Source organism: Anabrus simplex, chromosome 1 (assembly GCF_040414725.1).
Source record: "Anabrus simplex isolate iqAnaSimp1 chromosome 1, ASM4041472v1, whole genome shotgun sequence".
NCBI classification, from domain to species: domain Eukaryota; kingdom Metazoa; phylum Arthropoda; class Insecta; order Orthoptera; family Tettigoniidae; genus Anabrus; species Anabrus simplex.
In genome coordinates, this window is record NC_090265.1 from 303,734,208 (window position 1) to 303,762,030 (window position 27,823).

The following is a 27,823-nucleotide window of genomic DNA, read 5'->3' on the forward strand; positions in this document are numbered from 1 at the left end:
TTCACCCTTGTATAACCTACATCCGAAGTATAATTTCATTAATAAGCATGTGTGATTAGCACAGTGGCTTAGTTGCTGGCTTTCCACCTTGTCAGGCATGGTTTAATCTCACTGATCCTGGGCTGGAATTTTCAGTTGAAAAATCATGTAGCATTGGTAAGGGTATCTGGTTTTAGGCCTCTGATCAAATCCCAAATTGAGCCAGGATACATCCGGCGATTCCAGTGATATCTGGAATATGCTGCAGAAAATTGCTAACAACAACAACAACAACAACAACAACAACAACAACAACAACAACAACAACAACAACAACAACAACAACAACAACAACAACAACAACAACAACAATTATGGAACAGAACAGAATGAAATATACCTAGTAATGATGTGGCTTTCAGTGCACAGGTGACAACAGTGGCCACTATGCAGTGTTATCCTTACCACTGTTTACACTATCACATTCCATGATGCACCCATTCCTGGCCTTTTGTTTTGCTTTCTTGGAAGATCAATTATCCGTTCTAGGCTTTTGTCACACCCTACTACTATTGTGTGATGATCTTCCAGCAGGATGAACACAGGAGGACCAGGCTGCTTGCATGATTTTATTCACCTGTTTGTTAACAAACATTTCTACATCTACAAGACTGAATGTTTAGTTTGTCTTTGTCACTTCAAGTTTTAAAAATGTACTGCATTTAAACGGAAATCTAAAACCGTACTTATTTCTTGATAATTGCTAGTAACTTGAGGTCTTTGCTTTTACAAAAGAAACTTTTAGTGGCTGAGCCTGCATGATAAAACTCTCAATCAATTACCTGAATCTTGAGCCCTCCCTACAGGATGTCCCAATTACAGATGATGTAATAGAAAATTAAATTTACATCATTTACAAAATTATCATGTTCCACCCTTGAGAAGAACTTCCCGAATTGCAGTGGAAGGGTGGTGAAAACTGTTGAGTGACCCTTCCAGCTGATTTATGGTCCTAAGGGCTAGCATGAATCAAGAATTTTCATGTGCAACCATCCTACATTTGCGCAGGTAGAATGTACATTTCTGCCTTGTTCGTCTGCTTGGAACATGAAGTGGGATCAACCCCAGTATAGCCAGAGAGTCCACTTTACTCTTCAAGCATTTAATCGCTAACATTACGTTCGTGCATTTTCGGCGCGTTGCCAGCGTATTCATTCCAAGAATGTTTACAAATTCTTCATACCTGCTTGTAGAGAGTGGCGTGCCCAGGAATCCAAAACTAATCCACTTCATGAACCTTATCTGTACTCTCTCGAGATGGTGTATGTGGCCCTTCTGATACGGGAGCCACACCTCACAACCATAATTGAGACAGGGTCTCACCAATCTAATGGGAACAAGGGTCTTTCACCAGGGAACAAAACAGTATTTTGACACATGCAGTATTACTGAAATCTTTGCAATTCCTTTTGACAAACCCCAGAAGTCTGAAAGATTTCTTTATAATACCATCGATGTGTTTCTCAAAGGATAAGCCATTCCTGTTACTAAGAATTACACCTAGTTCATTAAACTCCTCCACATGATTTAAACTTTCTCCACGGATTTTATATCTGTAAAATAGAGGTGTTAATTTACGAGTAAATGACATGACACCACACTTGAATTTATTCACTTTAATGGACCACTTATCACCCCACTTGCATATTTGCTTCAGATCCGCTTATAGATAATCACCATCACTGTCTTCTATGACTTTGTATAGTTTCAAGTTATCAGCGTACAAGAGACATTCACTGCTCTGAACGACTGTAGTAATATCATTTAGAAACAAAACAAATACAAGAGGCCCTAACAGTGATCCCTGTGGGACGCCAGATGAAGATTGATAGGGGTTAGAGATCAAACCCTTGGACTTGACAAAACATGTTCGTTTTGTCAAGTAGCTCTTTAGCCACTCGAAAATACTCCCAGACATTCCATACGCCGACAACTTTCTCAACAAGGGTTCGTGTTGTAAAGAATTGAAGGCTTTGGAGAAATCAGTATATATCACATCAACCTGTTTACCTTTGTCCAATGCATCTGAAATTGAAGATAAATAAACTGCCAGATTGGTAACAGTTGACCTGCCTTTAACAAATCCATGCTGTGATGGGTCTATGTACTGACTAAAAGAGTCATACAGGCTATTTTATATGACTTTCTCCGCCACCTCTGTAAAAGTGAGAGCAGCACTACTGGTCTATAATTATCAAACAACACCTTATCACCTTTCTTAAAGATAGGGATTATGTAACACTTTTTCCATTCAGCTGGAAAACACCCACACTTCAATGATTTATTGATAATTTCACATAGTGGAATCGCCAGTTGGGAAGCACATTCACAGAGGACGATGCCAGGTATCTCGTCAGGCCCACATGATTTGTTGATACCCACCGATGACATGATATCCATGTCACTTCTACCAGAGAAGTTCGAATAGACACTGGATCTATTGCAAATGGGGGAGAAAAAGTTGCATTGCAGGGCTCGGAAGGAGAATGGTACTTCGCGAAAGTTTGCGCAAATGTGTTTAGAATTTCATTTTTTTTTTTGTGGATTTCAGTTCCGTTTATTAGCATAGCAGGAGGCAGACAAGAAGATTTTCTTTTATTATTAATGAAAATCCAAAAGCACTTAGGGCATGTGATGCCGTCATCATCTGCTGACCTACCGTAGTCCCTGTACTTAGCACGCTGCAGTTTTTTACATTCACTTCATAATGTAGAAAACTGCACATGGTCGCACTCTTGGCCTGATCTTTTGTATTTCCTTCTCGCCCTTTCTTTTTCCTTCATTTTCTGGATTAGTTCTGAGTCGTACCAAGAAGCATATTTTCTAATGTTAATCTTTCGAAAAATAAGTCATAAAAAGTGCTCATAGCTTCATCCACAGAGTGGGACTTTTTAATCATATCCCAGGGGTACAGGGATAAAAGGTCCCTCATTAACGAAAAATTAGCTTTCTTCCATGCAAATATGACTGTTTTGCGCTTTGAAGTGAAATGTCCTTAGCATAGGCAGGAAGATTTTGAAGGCTTGGTGATCAGAGTGAATTACATTTTCAGTTTTGACGCACTCTCCACTCCGAAGTAATTCGTTTGACTAAAATTAAGTCTAGAAAATGATCATTCCTAGTAGGGAAATCACAAATCTGAGATTGAATTCATTAATAATTTCTAGAAATAAGAATACCTCCTCTCTTCTCTGTTTGATAAAGTGGTGTACTTTCGCCGACTCATCAGTTTTCCAAGCTAATTGGCTCAGGTTAAAATCACTGCACACAATAACAGTGTCCTGTGAGTTGAGAACAGGTGTAATGTTTCCCAATGTTTGATGTAGGACACTAAGCTGGTCGTTCACTTCATCTGGAGGAAGGTAGCAGCATACAATGAAGACAGCACGACCGGGTTGAGGGTTGACTTTCACTACTTGACACTCCCAATTCCCAGCAAGCTCAGGCTTCGACACTGGTCCAAGGTCAGGCTTCACAGCTAGTAAAACACCTCCAACATCCAGTTTTGAAGTGTTCACGGAATTTCTGTCCTTACGAAATACAATGTAACTGTCCGTTAATATTTCAGTATAAACTACTGTTTTGTTAAGCCAACTTTCGCTGACACAAATACAGTCATAGTTCCCTTCACTTAGTCCAGCATTAAAGTCAGCAAGCGAGTTATGCATAGAATCTAGTTGAATATATCTTACAGTATGGTTCTGATTGACCCAAAGTTCATTAATGTAAAACACCAACTATTGGAAAAGTCTTAATCATGCTGCTACAGTTTTGCTTCTCTCCACAAAAAATTTTCACCAATCATAAGTTTTGCTGTTCTTGAAACAGAAGTTTCAGTAGATATAAGACACTGAAATTTTATAACTTTTTTTTTCTCTTTAGAGGGGGAGTTCTCTTAGTGGGAGCAAATTTTCTTCTTAAAATGTGAAAACTTTTTATTTTATGGAACATTCTTGTTGAAATCATCTAGGTTGACTGGTTCTTTCTGAACCTTTTTGTGTGTTCTACGTAATGAAAATTTCTGTCTACCACTTTTTTAGTATGTCTGAGCTATACCCAGGAAGCGGGTGCCTCACTGCTGAAATTACCTTGCTTGATTACTTTTCAACCACCACTAAAGTAGCCACTACGACTTCCCACCATTAATTTGTCTTTGGCCCGCTGCACAACATATTGTCTTCCAATTGACCAATTAAAAGGAATGGTATGTAATAAGATGATCATGCATTTTTCACAAGAAACTAACTTCTTCCAATACTTATTTTGAGAAGCTATAATACTGACTATGTCACTGAAACAATATCACACGTGCAAAAGAAACTATCACAGAATTTATTCTTAAGAGAAAGAACTCAATGGTGTAACTTATACCTAAGGAAAGTACACTGAGCAACAATGATTTCATATATGAACAAAACAAGGATATTAAACAGCTAGGCTGCATTTTTTTTGGTAGTATTACCTGTTCTTTTATAAACACAAAGGTAGCTGCAATAAATAATCCTATACTTACTTCAAGATGAATATGTCTTCACCCTGCAACAGAGCGAGTGTGATGGTCTAACTATACAACACTGAGCGAGCCTCAATGCCAAAGCATTACGAGTGACCACATCTCAAACGCTGGGAGGTTTGACACTGACCACAATATAAATATTTGTTTCTTTTTTGTGATTAATAAAAATAAAACATGTGATATAATTAAAAACTTCTCATCTAAACCACAGATCCAGCATAATCAATATGATGATTTCTCGGAAGTGCACCAATTTCACATACTACTACTACTCATTCTTCACTTTATATTAATCAGTACACATGTCTCATCACAAACAGCCAATATTCAATGTCCTCTTATAATTAAGATTTATATATATAATTCTAAAATTCAGATAATACAAATCAATAATATACTCTCATGTATTGTTTCATATAATTATTGCTAAATTCAAGCAAGTTTAATGATTTCATTAGGATAGCTGCAAAATACACAGGCGATCAACAAAGACTGAGACCGATTTTTTCCTGTATCTTCCGTGATAGTTTCCTATCTGTAACATAAATATTTGAAAAGAGCGGGTTTTTATGTATAATGTCCGTAGACGGCAGCACTCTCGTATCGGTAGGTTGGTAGTAATGCTCTATTTTGTAGACACTACATGCATTTCACATGCCAGACAATGGTTTACCAGCAAGGAGTTCCCCTCACACTACTGTTGCAGCAACATACTACACGTCAGTATTGGCTACACTGAGGAAGCACATTGCCAAGAAAGAACCAGAGCTTTCTCGGACTGGGTGACGACTTCATCATTACAATGCACGGCCTCACGTTGCAAATCAAGTCATGCAGTTTCTGGCTCGATTCAACATTACCTTATATGTATTATCTGTAAATTAATTATGTGGTTAAGTCTAAGAGAGGGCCACGAGCCCTAACTTTGCCACTGATGACAAAGAATGGTCTGCAGCATGTGTTCAAGGACTGGCAGAGACTCTATAAAAAGTGCATTTAAGTCGGAGGGAACTACTCTGAAACCTCAGAACAAACCGAAAGTTTGTGATTTTTTTTTTTTTTTTTCCATCTTAGCACTAGCTATAATTGCCTTCCTGCACATCTAAAAAAGGATTAACATCCACAATTCAGAGGTGTAAAATTGGTCCTGATTCTGTTTATTTAGTGAAATTATATACCATAGTACAGAGTACCATCATGTACTGTTATGTCCATTTTCCTACTTCTTTTGAGGCTTCATGCAATATATTGAGAGGTTAGAATTTTTAGGTTGGCAGTGAATCTGGAGATTTGCATGTGGGAGTTTCTCCATCACTGGAGAAAACTCTTAAACCTATCTCCTGTAACCATGTATTCCAAGGAAAGCACACTTCACTTCTGAAAATGTAATAGATTTTCGCATAAAGAATTCATTCTTTCACTTAATGTTGTTCCTCAGCCAGCATGTTCAAAATTCCAAGAAGACATTTAAAACAAATTAAATCTGAGATAATCTTCAGGATGGATCTTTGAAATACCACCGAGCTCAGTAAATCAGTTTATCTTTGTGCTAGTCTCAAGCCTAGATACAGTGGGAGAGCTTGCAATAGCAAGAGTAACAGATACAGAATGTATTCCAGAAACTATGGACATGCAGATAAAAACATTCTGGAATACATTTAGAGCATATGCTGCAAAACAACACATAAAGGAATCACTTTCTTTACCGACAATAGAGTACAGTGGAACCTCAATCGTTTTGGGCAGGATCACAAAAATTAGATGTGAGGAAAACTGTGGATTTGGGAAAAACCAGTTATAAAGTAATTGCAAACATAATACTTAAAAATAAACTACACACATAATTATAGACATACTTAAACCACATAATGATAAAAATATTACACAATTTATACCTTCACACTTCTTGCAAAAAGTTGTTACAGTACAGTACCTTCTTTTAAAAAGTCCTTAATAAATATTTGTTTTTTGGCTTAATTATGTTTCATGTGGAACAATGCATTTTCAATATTCAAAATATTTTGCTGTTCGCTGTCACTGATATCAACAGCGTAAATGTATGCTGGAAGTGTTTCAAATACGCTCAGAGCTTCAGGAAAGTTCAGCGGTGATTCGACTTTGTCTCCAATCTCGCTACTCCGTGGCGCACATTTGTTAGCTGGCGCTGCAGTATTGCCACACAACTCCTCTACACTGAGAGCAGAACACCTGAGGTTACTGACTACTGACATGTACCTATCAAATTCCATGTCGTTCACTCCCAGCTTTTCCCAATCATCACGCATTGGTCCCTCATCAAGGATGTGGTCAATATATTTGAGGTTTTCATTGTAGTGCACTTCCGGAAACAGTTATGAATTGTGACTGGCGAGATCTGGTGACAAGCTGATTATGAAATTAATTTCTAGCAGGATGTTTATTTTCATTTCTGTTCTCTTTCTATTGTCCATCAGACATGTGGCTCTTTGCACTAGCTGCTTCCTGTAACATTGCTTGAAGCACTTCACAATGCCTGCATCTAATGGTTGCAGAACGCTGGCGGTAGTTGGGGGGGAATCACACTCTTTATGTTACGAGGCAATGCAAGGTCCTTTGGATTGGCAGCACAGTTCTCTAAATATATATACAGTCGAACCTCGATATCTCAAGCCACCCATTATTCAAATTTTCGGTATCTCAAATTACCTTAAATTTCCCGGCCGTTTGTCCTATTCGTCACGTGCATTTATTTTTCTATTACTCGAAATTCGGTTACACGAATTTCTCGATTTCTCGAAGCAAACAATTCTTCCCTTGAAGCAAAAAATACTCTAACTTGAATTTTGTACAAGATTAACTGTGTAATACGGCATTTGTGGTTTGTGAGAAACAGTTAACAAGTAGTGCTGGTCATTTCTGCTGTTTTAGGAAAACGCCAATGAACTGTTTGTTAAAAACAACTGTTTTACCAAACAGTTTGAATACAACAGGTCATTCATTCATAACAGAGGGCTGCAAGATAGGAAAGGAGATCTTTCACCACCTTTCACTCTAACTTGTTTCGTAATATCTAGGTAGACAGCACAAGCTGAAGGTTGACAAAATACCTGTATGAAGGATACACGGGAAGAACGATCAGATGAGTGAAGACTCCACTCTTAAGCAATTAAAATAGAAATTTCAAAGACATTTATCATTAGGCTATCAACTGACATTAGCGTTTTGTGATCGCGGCAATCTGCTCATCGATTCGGTTCCACACACCCAGAGTTTTTGTTAACCAGTCTGTTATTATTGAAGTATCTATAGCAGTATTATTATACAGCATCTATGTTCATCATATAACATCACAAGATTATTGTTCAACGAGAACTACTGTAAGAAATAGCAGTTACAGAATTTTATAGGTAAGAGAGATGAATACACACATACAAAACAAACGAGAGTATTCATAAGTTACCCAATATTAGGAAAACACTTAAAAATCAATTATTCATATTTACATTAAGGAACACTAATATTTTGACCTCTTTTTGTGAGAGCTTGGCATTAATTACCAATCCTATCTGGGAATGTAGGTCTTCCATATCGCACTGATGTGATCACTATGCTACACTTTATTATTCTGTTCACATGATATCCGTTATGAAAAATACTCAAGCACTAATTCATATTTACATTGAAGAACATCAACATTTCGACCTTTCTTGATGACAGCCTTGTTATACTTTCATTAACAATCAGTCCAGTTCGGGGAAAAAAAGTCTTTCACACGGCAATGAAGTGGCCACTATGTTACACTTTATGAATATTCGTGCTAAATTGGGATACACATGTTGGTGATTTTTCCACCAGTCTAAGGGGCAATTAGATTCCCCTGCTTCATTAACAGAAGGTAAAATGTCATCTTTCAAATACAAATCCAGTTCCTTGTTGGCTCGTGACAGAGGGCTGGTTTGAGGACGTTTATCTCCAATACTGTTGTTGAAAATACTCGAAGTGCTTATTGGACAAGAGGACTGAAAGTACCAGTTGTAGATGGAAGTGAAGACAACGGAATGTCAATATTCTGCTTCTCGCTGGTCTGGGTGTTCATCTCTATTAGGTTCACTACTAAATTACGCACCCTCTTTTTGACGTTATCTAGTGTCGCAGGGTCTTGGAAAATGAGGTCTTTACAGTGTGGATCTAACAAAGTGCATAAGGCGAAGGTGCTGTTGTGTTCAACGTTCTTGAACCTTTCTCCTAACCCTTTAATAAGGCTAGCAATTATGGCCCTCACTCCTTCTGTGTACTTGGCTGATTGCCCGAGTTTTTCGCAAATACCTTTTAGGCATCTGATGACCACAATCACAGAATTTCCAGTCATATATGCTTCTCCACTCAGAGAATGTCATTTCTTTAAACAGAGCTAGCACAATGCAAAGTTGACGACAAGCTTACCACTCTTCGCCAGTTGTTACAGGCGGATATTTATCTAACAGAGCGATAGTGGCCCTGATAGCTTCTTCGAGTTCAAAAAATCGAAGCAGCATATAAAAAGTTGAATTCCAGCGCATCGTGACGTCTTGGGAAAGGCGTTTAGGCACTGCATGTCCACTTGATATCTGGTACTTCAGTAGTTTTTCGCTTGCTAGTAAACTTCTCCTGACGTAACTGACAATTATTTTTATTTTCTCAATGGTGACTTGCATTTCCTGAAGAGAACCCTGGACAATCAAATTTAATTTATGAGCAAAACGGCCATAGTGTTCCCACTTCAGAATTTTCTCAAACGTGTTTGTTATATTACTAGCGTTATCAGAAATTGAAAAATTCACTTTTGTCGTGCAGCTTCCAATCAGTTAGTGTGCACTTAATTTTGTTTGCCAACACAACAGACGCATGGCTTCCAGAAAAACTAGAACACTTCAGTAAAACCGTCTTGAAGAAAAACTCCTTCGTAATGTAATGCGCTGTTACGGCAGTGTAACTCTCCGCAACTAATGATGTCCGCAAATTTGTTGTTACGCACACACTCAGTGCTTCATTCGTCACTGTGTCTCTTATTAAAGAAAACTGTTGATGATAGAGTGCTGGAATCATCACATTTGAAATAGTCTTTCTACCAGGTAATTCACAGCCAGGGATCCACTTCATAAGTTTGGAAAACCCTCTATCCTCAACAATACTAAAGGGCTGATAATCTAAAATAAATCAAGTAAGTCATGATCAATTAATTTCTTTGGGCAGATGAAACATTTTTGGAGACGTACGACCTAATTAATCTTTGTCTTTTAGGCGCAAAACACATGAATCGGCAGTCGAGGCTTCGCTAACAGGCCTGCTAGTGCTAATACCAGGTTCCTCTCCATCCTCTGTAGACCTACTTGATCGTTTTTCCACTAACGGTATTTCCTTAACACTATGACACGTTAGCTCAGTATATATTGCTATATGTTTTCTTTGCAAATGTCCTTCCAAATTTGTAATAGTTGACTTGTAAGAAATAAGTTGCTTGCAGATAGTGCAAAGCGCCTTATTTTCATTTTTCGTGAAATTATCCCACACCTTGCTTAGTTTTGACATGTTATAAAACAACTCGCCTCGCTCAGCACTCGGCAAACTTAACATTTTAAAACTGGTTTGAGAACACCGGTACATCACACGCCAACAGTCCGCAACCAGCAATAAGCAAAAATGTTGAAGAACTGTTCGGCTAAAAACTGCTTTTCCAAACAGCTCTTGGGTCACTGCTAACTAAATACGAGACAAACAGTCGATTTGACAGCGAGGGAATGGGATAGTTAAGTACCGAACAATGCCGATTTGAGGTCGAATAGGTCCGAAAGCGCGGGTAGGTTCCATTCAAGGTTACATCAGATTCTACTCACTAGCGAACAGTGAAAGACAAACTGTGGACTGTATTGAAGGAAAAACTGTTTGGTGTAACTTTTAAAAACAGTTCGTTTGTTTTTCACCGGAAAACTGTTTTCTCCAAACAGTTGGGCGTTTTCTGTCCATCATTATTAACAAGTAAAGAAAGGGTTAAGGTGATGCTGGGAGCTAATAGGACTAGGACGGGAACCGAAAAACTAAAACTTCTAGGGATCGGAAAATTGGTAAAGCCTCACTGTTTCTCGGGTGTGAATTAATTATGGTCACGTACGAACGCAACCCCTGAAGTCGCAGATGACAAGCTGCATTCACGAATCTCAGCTGCGTGGTATTGACGAGAAGTTTCAACGCGAAGAGAGGAAAGTCCTCCTTTTCGTAGACAACTGCCCTGCTCATCCCAAGGGGCTCATTCAGGAGTTAAAGGGAGTGCAGATGGTCTTCTTGCCACCGAACGTAATATCCGAACTACAGCCCATGGACCAAGATGTGATTAAAAACTTGTAGCATTTCAATAGGAAGAGGGCTGTTCAGAAAATTGTGAGAGGAATTGAATCTGAGGAGTCAATGACGGACATTAATCTACTACAGTCGATAACAATGCTGAGTAAATCGTGAGCTGATGTGAAACAGGAAACAATTGTAGACTGCTTCCGCTAGGCAGGAGGTTTGAAATGTGACTCGGGAGCTTCAGAGCACGAAGAGGGGGAAGTTCACTTGTTCTTGAAGAATGGGCGAGTACCAGCAGCTTGTTAACTGCAAAGCTGATTTTGAGGCTTACATAAATGTGGACTCTTGAGTTATAGTGGCCGAGCCTCCTACAGATACTGTCAACGCTGCTGCTGAAGAAGAAGAACCCCGAGAGTTGGAGCTGCCTTCTCCTGTACTGTCAGCAGACCAGGCATTAAGTGCAGTGGCTATTCTTCGATCCTGCATACAGACTCAGTCGAATGTAAATGACAATGTTTTCACAGCAATAAATGTTGCTGAAATGTGTGTGGAAGAAAAGAAGGTTAACAGTAAGAAACAGAAGAGAACAGATTTTTTCCAAAGGTGTTATGACAAGGTACCGAGGGAAAAGATTTTATGGAATTAAAGGTAGATTATTAAAAGCAATCAAAGGCATTTATGTTGACAATTGGGCTTCAGTGAGAATTGATGGTAGAATGAGTTCTTGGTTCAGGGTACTTACAGGGGTTAGACAAGGCTATAATCTTTCACCTTTGCTGTTCGTAGTTTACATGGATCATCTGCTAAAAGGTATAAAATGGCAGGGAGGGATTCAGTTAGGTGGAAGTGTAGTAAGCAGTCTGGCCTATGCTGACGACTTGGTCTTAATGGCAGATTGTGCCGAAAGCCTGCAGTGTAATATCTTGAAACTTGAAAATAGGTGCAATGAGTATGGTATGAAAAATTAGCCTCTCGAAGACTAAATTGATGTCAGTAGGTAAGAAATTCAACAGAATTGAATGTCAGATTGGTGATACAAAGCTAGAACAGGTCGATAATTTCAAGTATTTAGGTTGTGTGTTCTCTCAGGATGGTAATATAGTAAGTGAGATTGAATCAAGGTGTCGTAAAGCTAAAGCAGTAGGCTCGCATTTGCAATCAACAGTATTCTGTAAGAAGGAAGTGAGCTCCCAGACAAAACTATCTTCACATCGTTCTGTTTTCAGACCAACTTTGCTTTACGGGAGCGAAAGCTGGGTGGACTCAGGATATCTTATTCATAAGTTAGAAGTAACAGACATGAAAGTAGCAAGAATGATTGCTGGTACAAACAGGTGGGAACAATGGCAGGAGGGTACTCGGAATGAGGAGATAAAGGCTAATTTAGGAATGAACTCGATGGATGAAGCTGTACGCATAAACCGGCTTCGGTGGTGGGGTCATGTGAGGCGAATGGAGGAGGATAGGTTACCTAGGAGAACAATGGATTCTGCTATGGAGGGTAAGAGAAGTAGAGGTAGACCAAGACGACGTTGGTTTGACTCGGTTTCCAACGATTTAAAGATAAGAGGTATAGAACTAAATGAGGCCACAACACTAGTTGCAAATCGAGGATTGTGGCGACGTTTAGTAAGTTCACAGAGGCTTGCAGACTGAACGCTGAAAGGCATAACAGTCTATAATGATAATGTATGTATGTATGTATGTATGTATGTATGTATGTATGTTAACGGAGGTATGTTTCTTGTTCCACTACTGTATGTACTGTATCCTGTCTTCTAAAAAGTTAATATAATTAGCATTTTAGTTGAAGTGATGCTGTAAAACGGAGTATGTATATTTTTAACTGTTAAAAATAATGTATTCAGTATAAGCCCGTAGATACATAAAATTCAATTATGTGCTATACATGCTCAAAAACTATTCTCTGTATCTCAAAATAAAATTTAGCTCCCGAGGTGATTCGAGATATCGAGGTTCCACTGTATATCAAAAAACCTGGACTGAATACAAATATATGTAAATACCTAAAATTACACTCTCCAATTTTTATAAGGAAGTGTCATACATTTGCTAGTGATTTAACGTCGCACTAACACATTAAAGGATTTTGGCGAAGCAAAGATGAAAAACGGCTGAGACTGGAAAGATAGTGGTCATGGCCTTAATTAGGGTATAGCCCCAGAATTTGCGTAGTGTGAAAATGTGCCATACAAATTGTAACATTCCCCCAAGTATTTCTACAAGATTCTACATAAACTACCTTTTAATGGACTTTCCACGTCGCCGCCAATGTCACCAACATGTTGTGCCGGTATAACCATTGCCAGCCTTCACTCAACTGACTGCTGCAGCTCTCCATGTGGCAGTTTGCTATGTAATCGCCACTAAGACGTCACTTTCCAGAAAGAACTTTGCATTCAAATGCTTCTAGTACCTTCCACACTTGCCCTATATAAACTCAAATCTTTCCATCCACAAGTAAGTCCGGATTCAACAGTGGTGTGGTGTGGAGAGCACAGCAACGAGCTGCATTGCACGCAATTAATTATTTCCACCTTTTCACCTGGACTCAACGAGACATTTGGTGAGCAAAGACTTTCTCTTTATTGGGACTTAGGTTCACACCGTCCATCAGGCTTTAACATCTCGCCTGTTTTCAAAGGTCCTTAAGTTGTCCATTGATTGTGGACTTGGTGCAAGCACAAATAATGATTTGGAATGATTTTTTTATATCTTGTTAATACTAGAAAATTGGACTCTCAATAATGAGGTTTTGTGTAAAAGCTTCATCGTTCTCTCACCTTGTTCTATATGACTGGCTCGAGTTAATGTTACCTTACTTTGTGGTTAATTAAATGTGGATGTTATTGCTAATACACTGTAAAACTTGTTGGTCCTCTTTCTTTAATTGTATTTTGCTGGTTCAGACAAGTCAGCAATAATATATAAGTAATAATAATAATAACGTAAATGTTTCCACCTTTTCAATACTACAATATATTCACAAAATTACAAAATTATACGGTACTAGTTTCGACCCATCTAGGGGTCATCATCAGCCGTATTGGAGCAAAGATCATTTGTGGCGAAATCCTAAGACAATATTATTTTAAAGAATAACAAGTGAAATGAGATGTTATGGTAATAGTTAATAATACAAGGAATATACATACTAAGAGGTTTTTAACAAAGAATAAAGTATAAATGGGGTGTTGTAAAAATTATAATCATGGAAATCAGCAAGTTCTTGTATTGAAATGAAATATGGCTTAGGAAGAGGGCTTAAGGTGGGGCTGAAGGGTGCGGGAGAAAGTGTAATTGTCTTGGAAAAGTACCTCTGATTAAATTTAGGATTGAGTTTAGGTTGGCTGCATTATTGTTTCTGAGGAAAGTGATAAATAGATCGAAGAGTATGTTGGGTTTCTCTGAGATTTCATTGAGATTGTGACTGGCATTAAAGTATTGGTCTAGGTGTATGTAGTAAATTTCCATTATGTTCAGTAAAGGGCCCTTGTTTGCTAATACGAGGATGTCCATGTCTTGTTCAATATTGGTGAAATTATGGTTATAATCTTGCATGTGTTGGCCGATGGCTGAAAACTTGTTGTATTTTATTGCGTTAGTGTGCTCGTGGTATCTGATAATGAAGTTTCTCCTGGTTTGCCCGATGTAGGTTTTTTTACAGGTGGTACATTTGATCCTATAAACTCCTGATTTTAAAAAACTGCTGGTCTTGTTGATGTGTGAAGTATTGTATAAAACATTCATGTTCTTATTGTTGGTTTTGAAGGCTATTTTAACGCCTTGTTTCTTAAAGATGTTGGTTAACTTGTAGATATCATTGTTGAACGTGAAGGTGGAAAATGTTAGAGGTTTGGTTATTTCTTTTTTGAGGGTAGTTTTTGGGCGATGTTTGTGTTTATTGATTATCCTTTCTATAAAATGATTGCTGAAGCCGTTGAATTTTGCGATTCTGCGGATTGTGTTGAGTTCGTTTTTTAGATCTTTATTGGACATAGGTATGCTGAAGGCTCGGTGAACTAGGCTGTTGTATGTGGCTCGTTTGTGGGACTGGGGGTGCACTGAATCTTGGCGAATGGTGGAGGCTGTTTGAGTGGGTTTTCTGAATATTTTATAACTGAAAGAATCTGAGTTTCTAGTGATGGTTAAATCTAGAAAGTTGATTTTTTGATTTGATTCGGATTCTAGTGTGAATTTGATATGAGGATCAATATTGTTGAGTCTTAAGAGGGTGGTGGGTGCGTTAATTGATTTCTCATTCATGATTACAAAGACATCGTCGACATATCTGGCCCAAAAGAGAATGTTTTCGAATTCGTTGTCAATTTTGGTGTATTCGAGGAAGTCCAGGTATATTTCTGCTAAGATACCTGAGGCCGGTGACCCCATTGCCAAACTATTTTGTTGATATATGACATTGTCAAAAGTGAAGAAGTTATTGTTGATGATAAGTTTTAATATTGTGATAAAGTCTTGTATCTCTAGTTTGCTTAAGTGGCTGTTTTTGTTTAAATTGTTTATAATTATCGGAATTAATTTTGATACTTGTATGCTTGGGTACATGTTTACAATATCGAAAGAGTGGATGGAGTGATCCGGTTGCAAATTGAACTTGTTTAGTTTTTCTACTAGCTCAGATGTGTTTTTAATAGACTTTTTGGATAAGAATTGATAATTTTTTCTTAAGAAACATTGGATGAATTGTGATATTCTGTATAAGGGGCTCGGTCTATAGTTGATAATTGGCCGGATGGGAATTCCGGTTTTGTGAATTTTGGGAAGAGCTTTAGCAGTGGGGAGTCCTGGGTTCATATGTATGAGTTTGGATTTTTCCTGTTCGGTAAATAAAAATGAAGTGTTTTTAAGAGTTTGTTTAAGTAGTTTTTGAATTTTTTGGGTGGGGTCTTTTTTGATTATGGAAAATGAGCTGTCTGTGAAAAAGTTTTTTGTTTTTTCAATATATACTTTTTTATCCATGATAACTGTTGCATTGCCTTTGTCAGCTTTGGTTACGATGAGTTTGTTGTCTTTAATTTTCTTCTTGAGGGCGTATATGCGCTTTTGTTCAGCAATTTTTTCTTTATTATTGAGGTTATTTGCGGGGTTGGTTAAATTGTGGAGGATATCAGTCAGTTTCCTTTTAACATCGGTTCTAACCTCATTTTGCGTGTCTTCCGGCATTTTGCTGATGGCTAGCTCTGATTCTGTGATCATAGTAGCGGCTATGTTGAGGCTGTTCAAGTTTGGCCAGTTGTGTTTCGGTCCTTTGGATAAAGTTAAGTGTTCACTTTCACTTAAGGGCGTGTTAGATAGATTTACAACAGCTGGATGAAACTGCGTACGATCGAACGTGTTACTATTGGAGTTTCTAGTTTGTTGGTTATGTAGTTGGCAGTTTTTTAGCCTGTTGAGTTTATTCTCCAAATTTGACTGTTTTTTGGCTAGTTCGTAGAATAATTTGTTCTCTACTTCTTGATAGAATAGTGTCCATTGTGCGTTTGAAAGTAGTTTAGTCGCTGCGAGGTGAGTGTCGTATAATTTCTGATTCAAAAAATATTTCTTCCTGTACAAGAATTTAATTTCGTCTCTTAACCATATTTTGTTTGTTTTGTTTTGAGTTTTGATGGTTTGAGGTGAAGTCCGATGTTTCTTTTTATTGCTTCTTAGAAAATTAGGTGTCAAGTTAAGTGATATACATTGCTTTAGGAAATCGATGTCTTTGCGTAATTTGGCTATCTTTAATTTTAGGCCTAGATATTGAAAGGCTTTCTGTTTTGCCTGGTAAGCTACATCATTGATGGTTATGAATTTCATGTTTTTGGTCCGTATTGAACTGAGAATAATATATAAGTAATAATAATAATAACGTAAATGTTTCCACCTTTTCAATACTACAATATATTCACAAAATTACAAAATTATACGGTACTAGTTTCGACCCATCTAGGCGTCATCATCAGCCGTATTGGAGCAAAGATCATTTGTGGCGAAATCCTAAGACAATATTATTTTAAAGAATAACAAGTGAAATGAGATGTTATGGTAATAGTTAATAATACAAGGAATATACATACTAAGAGGTTTTTAACAAAGAATAAAGTATAAATGGGGTGTTGTAAAAATTATAATCATGGAAATCAGTAAGTTCTTGTATTGAAATGAAATATGGCTTAGGAAGAGGGCTTAAGGTGGGGCTGAAGGGTGCGGGAGAAAGTGTAATTGTCTTGGAAAAATACCTTTGATTAAATTTAGGATTGAGTTTAGGTTGGCTGCATTATTGTTTCTGAGGAAAGTGATAAATAGATCGAAGAGTATGTTGGGTTTCTCTGAGATTTCATTGAGATTGTGACTGGCATTAAAGTATTGGTCTAGGTGTATGTAGTAATTTTCCATTATGTTCAGTAAAGGGCCCTTGTTTGCTAATACGAGGATGCCCATGTCTTGTTCAATATTGGTGAAATAATGGTTATAATCTTGCATGTGTTGGCCGATGGCTGAAAACTTGTTGTATTTTATTGCGTTAGTGTGCTCGTGGTAAACATGTACCCAAGCATACAAGTATCAAAATTAATTCCGATAATTATAAACAATTTAAACAAAAACAGCCACTTAAGCAAACTAGAGATACAAGACTTTATCACAATATTAAAACTTATCATCAACAATAACTTCTTCACTTTTGACAATGTCATATATCAACAAAATGGTTTGGCAATGGGGTCACCGGCCTCAGGTATCTTAGCAGAAATATACCTGGACTTCCTCGAATACACCAAAATTGACAACGAATTCGAAAACATTCTCTTTTGGGCCAGATATGTCGATGATGTCTTTGTAATCATGAATGAGAAATCAATTAACGCACCCACCACCCTCTTAAGACTCAACAATATTGATCCTCATATCAAATTCACACTAGAATCCGAATCAAATCAAAAAATCAACTTTCTAGATTTAACCATCACTAGAAACTCAGATTCTTTCAGTCATAAAATTTTCAGAAAACCCACTCAAACAGCCTCCACCATTCGCCAAGATTCAGTGCACCCCCAGTCCCACAAACGAGCCACATACAACAGCCTAGTTCACCGAGCCTTCAGCATACCTATGTCCAATAAAGATCTAAAAAACGAACTCAACACAATCCGCAGAATCGCAAAATTCAACGGCTTCAGCAATCATTTTATAGAAAGGATAATCAATAAACACAAACATCGCCCAAAAACTACCCTCAAAAAAGAAATAACCAAACCTCTAATATTTTCCACCTTCACGTTCAACAATGATATCTACAAGTTAACCAACATCTTTAAGAAACAAGGCGTTAAAATAGCCTTCAAAACCAACAATAAGAACATGAATGTTTTATACAATACTTCACACATCAACAAGACCAGCAGTTTTTTAAAATCAGGAGTTTATAGGATCAAATGTACCACCTGTATAAAAACCTACATCGGGCAAACCGGGAGAAACTTCATTATCAGATACCACGAGCACACTAACGCAATAAAATACAACAAGTTTTCAGCCATCGGCCAACACATGCAAGATTATAACCATAATTTCACCAATATTGAACAAGACATGGACATCCTCGTATTAGCAAACAAGGGCCCTTTACTGAACATAATGGAAATTTACTACATACACCTAGACCAATACTTTAATGCCAGTCACAATCTCAATGAAATCTCAGAGAAACCCAACATACTCTTCGATCTATTTATCACTTTCCTCAGAAACAATAATGCAGCCAACCTAAACTCAATCCTAAATTTAATCAAAGGTACTTTTCCAAGACAATTACACTTTCTCCCGCACCCTTCAGCCCCACCTTAAGCCCTCTTCCTAAGCCATATTTCATTTCAATACAAGAACTTACTGATTTCCATGATTATAATTTTTACAACACCCCATTTATACTTTATTCTTTGTTAAAAACCTCTTAGTATGTATATTCCTTGTATTATTAACTATTACCATAACATCTCATTTCACTTGTTATTCTTTAAAATAATATTGTCTTAGGATTTCGCCACAAATGATCTTTGCTCCAATACGGCTGATGATGACCCCTAGATGGGTCGAAACTAGTACCGTATAATTTTGTAATTTTGTGAATATATTGTAGTATTGAAAAGGTGGAAACATTTACGTTATTGTTATTATTACTTATATATTATTCTCAGTTCAATACGGACCAAAAACATGAAATTCATAACCATCAAGTCAGCAATAGCCGAGCACGCCCTATCGTTGGGTCATGTCGTGTTCAAAGATGTTCGAGCTGTTACCCACATTTAACACTACAGGTCTAGGATTATACGGGAAGCTGCGGAAATACGTAAAAATCGTAACAATTTCAACAGGGACACTGGCTATCAACTACGTAATACGTGGTTGCCAGCCATTAAGGATTCACGTAGGTAGTTCTCTTCCATGTCCTTTTTATGTTGTTATTTCATTTCGGTGTTTTCCAAATTCATACATTCGTCATCACCATTTGGTTCACTCCAAGCTATGTGTTGATGTCACACTGGAGCTTAATCTTGTCGTCAGCTCCCGCTTGCAGCACTGTGCCGGCATAACAGCCAGCCACCTGGTGACGAATGAGCGTACCACTACAATTCTCCAACGGTAAAATATTCTTAAGTTCAAACCTTCACTATTGTAGAAGACTTCCTCAGAAACAGTTGAGATTTTCTTCCGAAGACGCGGAGCAAAGATCTCTGCGAAACTTAGAGAGTTTTCCCTTGTTTTCCTTATACGGCATAAGTTCAAACACCCATATTACGTTAACATAATAAATGCATTTCTACGTCTTACACATGTGTGCTTTAGAAACAAGAAAGGAAGAATAAAGCACTTGTATCCATCCCTTCATTACTATAAAGAGTTGTTGCAACTTTTAGCCCAACTGTTGGTACCCTTGTACAAATATCTGATAACTGTACCCCTCATCCTCTGCAACCTGTGATATATATATAGCAGCAAAATATAATTTATATTCTAAATAATTAAATAGTTTTCTTCAAATCTAGTTCATAGACAGATTAAGAACACACTAACTTTTGAGAGAGGAGAACGTACAAAGGGAGATAATGATTTTTAAGCCAACACATACATATTACTAACAAGTATCTGGCATTATTAAAAAAAACAACTACTTTAAAACAAAGGAAACTTGTTCATATACTAATATGCATTTACTGGTTAACCCTCAATTTATACTCACTTTCCCATTCAGTCCGTACATCAGGGGAAAAAAAATAATGGCACATTTCATGGCCTGTCACACCTTTAACTACATGGCAGGCTTTTAAAGGGTCTATTACCATGCCATTAACTTCCTCCTCTCTACGATACATCTTCATTTCACCTTCTTCAGCAAACAATTGCCAACCACCTTCTCCAACACCCAGTCGTGCATAATGTAGCTGTTCTGTCGTTATACGGTCAATCTACAACAAAACATACACAATCATATTAGAAGATTTTGAACGAACTGAATGAGCCTGAAGAATCATTCAGGCCTTACATAAAATATTTGTTAAGTAGCAAAGGACAACAAATATTCTTTATATTCATATTAATCAGTTGCTTTAAACTATCCAAACTATTCTGCCATCAACTTGGATTTTCCTGAAATGGCTTTCCCTCAAAATTCCTTTAGCATCTCACCCCTTACTCTGAACTCTTTTTCATCATTTCAATCAATCAATCAATCAATCAATCAATCAATCAATCAATCAATCAATCAATCAATCAATACTGATCTGCATTTAGGGCAGTCACCCAGGTGGCAGATTCTCTATCTGTTGTTGTCCAAGCCTTTCTTTAAATAACTGCAAAGAAATTGGAAATTTAATGAAAATCTCCCTTGGTAAGTTATTCCAATCCCTCACTCCCCTAGCTATAAACAAATATTTGCCCCAATTTGTCCTCTCCAATTCCAATTTTATCTTCATATTGTAATCTTTCCTACTTTTAAAGGCACCACTCAAATTTATTCGTCTACTAAAGTCATTTAAAGATAAGAATTTCATAATGTTCCATATTGAACTGAGTTCACAAATTGAAATAAGATATATAATGGTTCAACCTTTTCAATACAAGTAGAATGAGAAATGTAACGTTACATTCCTAGTTGATTACAAGCGGGTCATCATGAAGTATATTACTGTACGATTTCGTGCCTAGCAGCATTTGCAGGCTTGATCCTTGAACATAGAGTTTTCATAACCATTAGGAAGCACAGTGCCGGTCAGCACAGATGTTTTCTTGCTCTCCAAGAACTTGCGTCTTGCTTCATTTATGTAATTGATCCTCGACTTCATGATTTTGGAAACTCTCAACACGCAGTGCTAATCCCTTAAGTGTTATAGTGCTTCATGAACTGCAACTAGTGAAAGATTTATAAGTCACCTATTGTTTTCCTGTGCATTGTTCTTTACATTTTAAGTGATCGATTGATAATGACCCGGAACAGTGGTCAAAACCGGTACCGCTTGTAATCAGTTTTAGTGTGTCCTTTTAGTCTCAATTTTAAATGTGTAGTCTGACTTCATCAATGTTTTAGACTTAGATTTTAAATTAAGACATACCAAATTGTATTCTTTATTGTTGGTTGTATGTAAACATAGTCTCCAATTTGATAATGGCTGAAGATGACCCAATGCATGTAGGGTGGAAACTAGTACCAATTATATAGGACACTACATTAAGCTAATGGTATCAAATAGGTAGACCTTTCTCTACCCTTTGATAGTGATCAATTGTCAATACGGACCATAATGAAATTCACAACTGACAACATATCACTCAGTCGAGCAGCTCGTATCCTTTCTCCCAAGTCTTCCCAGCCCAAACTTTGCAATATTTTTGTAACGCTACTCTTTTGTCGGAAATCACCCAGAACAAATTGAGCTTCTTTTCTTTGGATTTTTCTAGTTCTTGAATCAATCCTGGGGAGGGTCCCATACATTGGAACCATACTCTAGTTGGGGTCTTACCAGAGACTTACATGCCTCCTCCTTTACATCCTTACTAAAATCCTAATATACTCTCATAAACATGTGCAGAGATCTGTACATTTTACTTACAATTCCATTTATGTGATTACCATAACAAAGATCTTTCCTTATATTAATTACCTAGGTACTTATAATGATCTCCATAAGGAACTTTCACTCCATCAACGCACTAATTAAAACTGAGAGGACTTGTCCTATTTGTGAAACTCACAAACTAACTTTTAACCCCGTTTATCATCATACCATTGCCTACTGTCCATCTCACAACATTATTGAGGTCATTTTGCAGTTGCTCACAATTTTGAAACTTATTTATTACTCCATACAGAATAACGTCATCCACAAAAAACAAAAAAACCTTATTTCTGATTCTAGTTCTTTACTTATATCATTTATATCAATTATTACAGGGTCAGATAAAACTTCACCTACTCTAATTCTATTTTCTAGAAATACAGCCACCCAATCAGTCACCCTTTTGTCTAGTCTTACTGCACTTATTTTTGCCAGTAGTCTCCCATGATCTACCCTAACAAATACCTTAGACAGGTCAATCGCGATACAGTCCACTTGACCTCCTGAAGCCAAGATATCGGCTATATCTTGCTGGAATCCTACAAGTTGAGCTTCAGTGAAATAACCTTTCTTAAACCCAAATTGCCTTCTATCGAACCAGTAGTTAATTTTGCAAACACATCTAATATAACCAGAAAGAATGCTTTCCTAAAGCTTACATGCAATGCATGTCAAACTGACTGGCCTGTAATTTTCAGCTTTATGTCTATCACTCTTTCCTTAGCTGCCTCTGTGGATCAGTTGGGAGAGTGTCGGCGTCCGGATCCCAAGATAGCGGGTTCAAACCCGGCAGAGGTAGTCGGATTTTTGAAGGGCGGAAAAGAGTCCATTAGACACTCCATGTCGTACGATGTCGGCATGTAAAAGATCTCTGGTGACACATTTGGTGTTTACCCGACAAAATTAATTAAATCTCAGCCATAGACACCCAAGAGAGTTTCGGTTTACTCGGTCTGCCATCTAGTGGGCCTAGAGTAAAACGGAACGTTAAAATTGACGAGCAGACAGCAAGATGGCGTCAAATTGAAGTGTCTGCACACGGTAGCTGAGGCCATACGATTATTATTATTATTATTAGTCTTTCCTTTATACATAGGGGCTACTATAGCAACTCTCTGTTCATTTGGTATAGCTCCTTCATGCAAACAATAATCAAATAAGTACTTCAGATATGGTACCATATCCCAACCCACTGTCTTTAGTATATCCCCAGAAATCTTAACAATTCCAGCTGCTTTTCCAGTTATCCATTTTGTATCTTATCGTAAATGGCATTGTTATCATAGGTAAATTTTAATACTACTTTAGTATTAGTCACCTTCTCTGTCTGGACATTTTCCTTGTAACCAACAATCTTTACATACTGCTGATTGAATACTTCTGCCTTCTTAAGATCCTTGCATACACACTCCCCTCTTTCATGAATGATTCCTGGAATATCAATCTTTGATTAGCCTCACTTCTTGTATCCCGACTATTCATAGCAACTGCCTTCTTATCCATAGACTATCATTAATAAAGATCTTCCTTCTGATATCCCTGTGTCACCTTCACCAGAACACTTCCTCTTTCATAATTTCAGCCACAATCTGCCTGAACTTCCCCCAATAGCCACCATTCTGCCCAGCTTACCAAGCTCTATACTGCTGCTTCTCTCACAGGTATCCCCATTCATCTGTCCACCAAAGCCTCTTTCACCCTTGCAAAGCTTGACTAACTGCAGTTCACAGTCGACTTCCTCTGCCCTGCCACACCTCTCAGTTGCTCAGAATCTTTCTCTTATTTACCCCCTGTATTTTCTACTCCATACCTTACCCTCCAAAATCATCATCATCATCATCATTACCTTATTCACTCTAGAGACACATCCATTCATAGCAGCCACATTGTCTTCAGTCTATACTCTGACAGTGGTCTCAGTCTACCTCAGAGGACTGAAATTCTGCCCTGTGACCAAGTTTCACACTTTTAGATTACTGGCCAATGCCTGCATCTTCATCATCCATAACCTTTAATGGGATTTTGATTTTCAATGATGCCATAACTTTTCTTCTAATGACTATTTCCCTCAAAAGAAGTTGTTTGTTATTTTCTTTATTTTTGTAGCAGTTCCACGCCACATTAACACAAAGGTTTTTGGCTATTTTTAATACCACTGACAGTGGGGTTTGAAACCACTTTCTGAAATGTACGTTTATGACTTGCCGCACAACCAACTTGTTTGTTCAAAAGAAGTGTCACTTGAACTCAATCCCACTACCTAGCCGAAGACTATGTCCTCTAGCTTTTCATTCAGACAGTCTGATTCAGAGTTTTTTAATTCGTTTTAGACCACTCGCAACTTTTCTATCTCCAAGACCAAAATTCCTGGAAACTCTGAATACCATTCATGGCACCAACATCCATCAAGCTCACCAGAACTATATCACTTCACAAATCATTATAACTACAAGGTTGAGGCGAGTCACCATGTCAACTTGCTTAATACCATCATCTACATCCCTCAATGAACTAACTTAATAGGTGCTTATACACAAGATGATTTATCTACTGATATGATTGGTCAGACAAATTGTGAAGAATTTTTGGGTGATAACAGTAGCGACAAACCTGTCAGTTTTATCATTACAAGGCCACAAACTAAATTTCTGAGAGTTATAATTTATTGGACAATTGTGAATGCTAAGCGACTTCGCCATTCGAATGTGGTCGTTGTTACAGATATATTGTACAATTTAAATGATATGTCGCCCATTGCTGGTCAATTCACTTGACTATCCAGTCTGAGCAATATGAATGATGATGATGATGATGCTGCTGCTGCTGCTTAAAGGTGCCTAACATCAAGGTCATCGGCCCCTAATGGTATGAAACGAGACAAAATGCAATGACAATATAAAAATACAAAATTCATCCACTAACAAGAATTTAAAATGTGATTATGAAGAATGAAAGGATAAATACATACATAATCATTATAGACCATTATGCCTTACAGCATTCAGCCTGAAAGCCTCTGTGAATTTACTGAACGTCGTCACAATCCTCTATTTGCAACTCGTGCTGTGGCCTCATTTAATTCTATACCTCTTGTCTTTAAATCGTTAGAAACTTAGTCTAAGCATCGTTGTCTTGGTCTCCCTCTACTTCTCTTACCCTCCACAACACAGTCCATTATTCTCCTAGGTAACCTACCCTCCTCCATTCATCTCACATGACCCCACCACCAAAGCCGATTTATGCGTATAGCTTCATCCATCGAGTTTATTTCTAACTTAGCCTTTATCTCCTCATTCTGAGTACCCTCCTGACATTGCTCCTACCTGTTTGTACCACCAATCATTTGCTACTTTCATGTCTGTTACTGTCCGACTCGTTGGCTGAACGGTCAGTGTACTGGCCTTCGGTTCAGAGGGTCCCGGGTTCGATTCCCGGCCGGGTCAGGGATTTTAACCTTAATTGGTTAATTCCAATGGCACGGGGGCTGGGTGTATGTGTTGTCTTCACCATCATTTCATCCTCATCACGACGCGCAGGTCACCTACAGGTGTCAAATAGAAAGACCTGCGCCGGGCTGAGTGGCTCAGACGGTTAAGGCGCTGGCCTTCTAACCCCAACTTGGCAGGTTCGATCCTGGCTCAGTCCGGTGGTATTTGAAGGTGCTCAAATACGACAGCCCCGTGTCGGTAGATTTACTGGCACGTAAAAGAACTCCTGCGGGACTAAATTCCGGCACCTCGGTGTCTCCGAAGACCTTAAATAGTAGTTAGTGGGACGTAAAACAAATAACATTATTATTATTATTAGAAAGACCTGCACCTGGCGAGCCGAACCCGTCCTGGGATATCCCGGCACTAAAAGCCATACGACATTTCATTTCATGTCTGTTACTTCTAACTTGTGAATAAGATATCCTGAGTCCACATGGCTTTTGCAAACGTAAATTAAAGGTGGTCTGAGAAAAGACCGATGTAAAGATAGTTTCGTCAGGGAGCTGACTTCCTTCTTACAGAACACTGTTGTTCGCAACTGTGAGCTCACTGCATTAGCCTTACTACACCTTGATTCAATCTCACTATCCCATACCATCCTGGGAAAACACACAACCTAAATACTTAAAATTATCTACCTGTTCCAGCTTTCTATCAATGGTCAGACATCATTTCTCTTGGATTTCCTACCTAAAGACATCAATTTAGTCTTTGAGAGGCTAATTTCTATACCATACTCATTGCATCCATTTTCAAGTTCCAAGATATTAGACTGCAGCCTTTCAGCACAATCTGCCATTAAGACCAAGTCGTCAGCATAGGCCAGACTGCTCACTACATTTCCACCTAACTGAATTCCTCAATGCCACTTTATATCTTTCAGCAGATGATCCATGTAAACAACGGACAACAAAGGTGAAAAATTACAGCCTTGTCTAAACCCTGTACGTACCCTGAACCAAGAACTCATTCTACCATCAATTCTCACTGCAGCCCAATTGTCAACAGAATGCCTTTGATTGATTTTAATAATCTACCCTTAATTTCATAGTCCCCTAGTATGGCGAACATCTTTCCTGGGTACCCTTTCATATGCTTTCTCCCCTACGAAACAAACACAACTGTCTATTCCTCTTGTAACATTTTTCAATTACATGGCGCATACTGAAAATCTGATCCTGACAGCCCCTCTGTGGTCTGAACCCACACTGGTTTTCATCCAACTTCCTCTCAACCACTGATCGTACCTTTCCTTCCAAGATGCCAGTGAATAGTTTGCCTGGTACCGTATATTAATAACTGAGATACCTCGATAGTTGTTGCAATCCTTCCTGTTTCCTTGCTTGTAGATAGGTGCAATTACTGCTTTTGTCCAATCTGAAGGTATTTTACCAATACTCCATGCTATTCTTATACTCTACGAAGCCATTTTATCCCTGCCTTCCTGCTGTACTTCACCATTTCAGGTCTAATTTTATCTATTCCTGCTGCTTTATGACAATGGAGTTTATTTACTATCCTTTCCACTTCCTCAAGCGTAATTTCACCAACATCATTTTCTTCCTCCCCATGAGCTTGGTTGTTGGCGACACCACCAGGAAGATTTCCTTTTACGTTGAGAAGATTTTTAAGATATTCCCTCTGCCTGTCCAGTGATTCCCAGGGATCTATTATGAGTTCATCTGAATTATTCAAAACACTGTTCATTTCCTTTTTCTCCCCCTTCCTAAGATTCTTTATTACTGTCCAGAAAGATTTCCCTGCTGCTTGATCTAGTTTTTCCAGGTTATTACCAAAATCTTCTCACGACTTCGTTTTGGATTCAACAACTATTTGTTTTGCACTATTTCTTTCATCAACGTACAATTGTCTGTCTACATCAGCCCTTGTTTGGATCCATTTCTGATTAAGCCTTCTTTTTTACGTTTACAAGCTGCTTTCACTTTATCATTCAACCAAGATGTTAGCTTTTTCCCATCTTTACACACGGGAAATAGTGGATTGTATTGTATTGTATTGAACAGGTGGATCCATAAAAATTATTATAATATTTTTGATATACGTCATCTTCAATACGGAACCAAAATGAGAATAGTTACTTGTAACATACCACTCAGTCGAGCAGCCTGTCTCCCCTCTCCCAGTTCCCCCCCAGCCCAAACCCCGCAACACCTCTGCAACGCTACCCCCCTGTCGGAAATCACCCAGACCAAATCGAGCCGCTCTTCTTTGGATTCTTTCCAGTTCCTGAATCAAGTAACCCTGGTGAGGGTCCCACACACTGGAACCACACTCTAGTTGGGGTCCCACCAGAGACCTATAAGCCCTCTCCTTCACAT

General features: G+C 38.1%; 1 protein-coding gene across 3 annotated transcripts in view; it reads right to left on the bottom strand.

Annotated features, from left to right (window-relative positions):
* cert (ceramide transfer protein) overlaps positions 1-27,823 on the bottom strand; it is a 535,770-nt gene that overhangs the window by 55,849 nt on the left and 452,098 nt on the right. For all 3 annotated transcript variants that reach the window (XM_067134802.2, XM_067134801.2, XM_067134800.2), the window contains one exon: positions 20,121-20,346. In XM_067134802.2, the coding sequence (XP_066990903.1) occupies positions 20,121-20,346 (226 nt within the window). The remainder of the gene's footprint in view (positions 1-20,120; positions 20,347-27,823) is intronic.